We start from the raw sequence: 3,829 nt of genomic DNA, 5'->3' as shown, positions 1-3,829 counted from the left end.
ATTGCACCTGGCGTCGTCACCTCTGACCCTGGGTGTGCTCACGTCCCTTCCCTGCAACTGGCGATGTATTTCTGCAGCTGTTCATGACCTGAACAGCACAGCCTCCCTCCGGGCCTCATCCTTGGGCAGGCCCAGTGGGCAGGATGCTGGCCCACGCGGCCTGCTCTGCCCTGCCCGGGCCAGGCCGTGCGGCAGGATCTCGCTCCGCGCAGGCCAAGGCCGGGAGGGTGGGCGAGCACCACCTGCTGCCGCCACTTCCCAACACGCGGGTCCCAAGCCGCGCGCGAGAACTTACGCGAAGAAGGATAGAGTCTTTTGAATCTCTATCAAATGTGGTTTTTATTCAACTGACAAGCACTTTTCTACAGCTGCACTTGTGGAACATCACATGGCAAAAACAGGAGTTTTTCCTCTAGATTTTTTTTTCCTTTTTTAAACCTTATTAAAAATGAGATTGGTCCTAAAAATATAGAAAGAAATAAATTTAAATTCACAAAAAACTGTACATTATCAAAAAGTCACTAAAACACCACATTTGGTTATATAAAAAGTCAAGTCCCTTTTGTTGTAAAAGGAACACGGGAACTTGTTGGTGTCGATGGTGGTTCCTTCCTGTTCCCAGACGAGGAGAGGGGGCGAGGGGGGCTGCTGTTTACGTTAACCTGCCTTCCCTACCAAATACTCCCACTTGTCAAGAAGGAAAGTCCACCCAGCTCAAGGGGCAGTGAAACTGAGGAAAGCAGAGTGGGAAATGCCCCTGAGCCTGCCCTCACCCTCCCTCTGCCCACTCTTCACGAGAGTCAGGGCTCCACCCTCAGCCCTCCTCCGAGCCTGGTCCCGGGGGGAAGAGACGGAGGAATACAAAGCAGGAATCGTGGAGGCCCCCCAACAATAAAGTTAATCTCTAGTACATTTTATGCCAGGGAGAGTTACCGCGGGAAAGAGGCGCCCCAACTAGGACAGTTCCAAATGTCTAACACAAAGTTTGTTACAGCGCAGTTATTTAGATAAAATATAAATATTTATGCATAATATAAAGTCAATTCAAATATTCTTCAATCCACCTCTTATTTAAAAGCAAAAAAAAAAAAATCTCAAATAAAATTAAAAGTTGAGGTTTATCTGACAGAAAAGGCGACTTCAGAAATAGGCGATGGGGGAGAAGGGGCGTACAGACCAAGGGCAGCTGTCGGCCACGCTGCCCCTGCCCTCAGTGGCTCTTCAGTGCTGCCAGAGGCCCAGGAAGCTCCACCTTGCGGCGCCCCCAGCGGGCATTTCCTGGCTCTCGGCTCCCTGCAGGCCGGCCAGCAGCCGCCTCCCCAGTGCAAGTACCCGTAATCTCTGGTGGGGGGCTCCGCTGGGCAGGGGCAGGCCCAGGCGCCCGCCATGGCTGGGAGTCGCCGCTTTCCTCTCACACGTGGGCTTCCTGGGGCAGTGACGTGTGGGGCGGGGGGGGCCCGGGGCCCTCCTCCCCTGCTCGCTGTGCTCCGGGGTCTCTGCTACTGGGCAAGGGGTCCCGGCATGAAGGGCACAGGGAGGGAAAGCACAACTAAATCCACAGACCGCGTGGGCTCAGAAGGTCCAGTTCTGTTCCTCTCCCTTCAAAAGCTCAACACTCAAAGCTCCTGGAAGGAGAGGCGTCCTGCTGAAGGATTGCACAGTTTGAAGAGGCTGGAACAGAAGTGACTGGGAGAGAGAGGAGAGACACAGCCTGGTACCCAGAAAAACTGTTCCTGTGGTTTCCCAAAGACAACAGCGATAGTTTAAAACGGGGAAGGTGGGAATAGAAACAATTACTCGGGGAACTGAGTGGATGCCACCGAGCAACAGAGGGGCACAGTCACAGCAGCCTCGCGCGCTCGCACGCACGCACCTCACTGAGGCCAGTCGACTGCTACCTGGCCTCCACCTTGGGTGCGCCCAAACTCAGCAGTAGTTGTCCCTGAGGAGTTCCCAAGAGGGAGGTTTGGGTAAGAGGTGGGAAGGAGGCTGGGAGGCCCAGAGTACCTCCCGCCCTCTCCCCAGCTCCTGAGTTTCAAAAAAGGCCAGAAACTCAGCACGTGAGGAGTATCCAACGTCATACAGGGGAGCCGTCGGCAGGAAGAGGAGGGCAGAGAGACAGGGACCGCTTAACGGGGACAGAGACTGGGGCAAAGAAAAAAGGAGGGGGAACCCGTACAAGATAGTTTTACATTATTGGATGATAGAGAATCTGAGAAAGGGATGGAGGTGGGGTGAGGAAAAATGGAAAAGTGGCGAGAAGCAGGGTGGGGCGGGGGGCTGAACATGAAAGCAGCATGTCCAGGGCCCGGTGTCCGGCTCGACACACTCGGGAGTTAAGTCCACTTTACTGGCCGTCACTGCGGGTCCACACACAGTACAGAGTGTTTCTCGGTTTCACACATTCACTAGAACTATTGCTATTGTTAAATAGCCCCAGCGTACTGGGGCTCGCACAGGGAAGAGAGGAAGCTGGAGGAGGAAGCAGGGACTCCTTTCCTCCTCGTTTCAATTAGAAAATAAAACAAAGGAAAAATTCTTTTCTTTTTTTTTTTTGGCTTTCAGTCCAGAGGACCTCATCTCCGCCCCTCTCCTCTGAAGAGCGAGACGAGACGAGGAAAGGGAGCAGGGTGTGGGAGTAAAGGACGTGGGGCACTGCCGAAGGGTCAGAGCCAGGGTTCCGTCTCTGACCGGAGCCTGGACCCAGGCGGCGTCAGCAGGTGAGAATGGCAGGTGAGTTTCATCCAGAGGCCGGGCGCAGACCTGCCGCGCGGTGACCCCACCCCGGCCTCACAGCGCGGCCTGTTTGCCCTGATAAAACTCCTCCCAGCGGCTCTCGAAGAAGCGGCGCATTATGTGCCCAGCCCTGCCCACTTCCGAGTCGTCTTCGTTGAAAGTCTGGCAGTTGTCGAAGACCAAGAGGGCGTCAGCTGCAAACTCCTCGGAGCTGGTGTACCTGGCCGGGCGAGGAAGCCGTGAGCGGTGGGGGGGGGGGGGGGCGCGCACGACACCCTCCCGCGGGGCTGGCAGTGCGCCGGGCCGCGTCCACTTACCCTCCGCGCAGCAGCCGCTCCCGCATGGTGGAGAAATCCATCGGGTTCTTGATGATGCGCCGGTACCCACTCACCAAACGCGGGTTCACCGGCTCCAGGAAAGGCCAGGCTGCGTCGTGGGACTCCATCTCCATCAGGATGATCCTACCGCGACAGACAGACAGCGGCGGCTGCACCCCAGGAGCGAGCACAGACACGGCCCCTCCCAGCGCCTCTCTGGCAGAGGCAGGGCCAGCCCTCCCCCAAATTCACTCACTCGCAGAACGTGAGATCACTGTGGTGGTTACGCATGGAGAGCCGCCGGCGCTTGGAGGGGGACAGCCCCTCCTCCGAATACCGAGGCACTGCGGGGCTCTCCCGGCCCCTCGACAGCACCCGGCGTCGTCGGCCATCCCCCTCCGGGAAGCTCAGCAAGTAGCTGCTTTTCCGCTTCTGGCCTCGCTTTGGGAAGCCAGGCTTCTGCGTGAACTCCCCCTCTGCCTGCTGAGAAGCGGGAAGGAGAGCTGACACGGCGGCCCGCAGGGGTCTCGGCTCCAAAGGCAGCAGCATCATGTGCATTCGTTCGTGGAACCGATTAACACGCGCGGAAGGGCAAGTATGACCACCCCCGTTACAGAGGAAAGGCAGGCGCCGAGGAGCTGGAGTTCAGGGGCAGAACCAGGTCTCCGAGCTCCTGTCTGCAGCTCTGCAAAGGGACCGAAGCCCAGGTGATCTCCGTAGACCTCGCGGTACACGCGGTGGGAGAAAACCTCATTTCGGTTAGGGGTGGGGATGAG

At 57.3% G+C, this 3,829-nt stretch overlaps 1 protein-coding gene across 1 annotated transcript in view; it reads right to left on the bottom strand.

Moving 5' to 3' along the window:
- Positions 1–326: 326 nt before the first annotated feature.
- The window catches only part of BAZ2A (bromodomain adjacent to zinc finger domain, 2A), a 31,997-nt gene continuing 28,494 nt past the window's right edge, over positions 327–3,829 (bottom strand). Inside the window, exons 29-31 of the mRNA XM_012732498.1 lie at positions 3,310–3,536; positions 3,054–3,197; positions 327–2,956 (exon numbers count right to left, since the gene is read on the bottom strand). Of these exons, the coding sequence (XP_012587952.1) occupies positions 2,791–2,956; positions 3,054–3,197; positions 3,310–3,536 (537 nt within the window). The 3' untranslated portion in view covers positions 327–2,790. The remainder of the gene's footprint in view (positions 2,957–3,053; positions 3,198–3,309; positions 3,537–3,829) is intronic.

The sequence above is a fragment of the Condylura cristata genome, unplaced genomic scaffold (genome assembly GCF_000260355.1).
Source record: "Condylura cristata isolate star-nosed mole 26May11 unplaced genomic scaffold, ConCri1.0 scaffold00034, whole genome shotgun sequence".
NCBI lineage: Eukaryota > Metazoa > Chordata > Mammalia > Eulipotyphla > Talpidae > Condylura > Condylura cristata.
The sequence above is the reverse complement of the archived record's forward strand: the minus strand, read 5'-3'. Positions and strand labels throughout refer to the sequence as shown.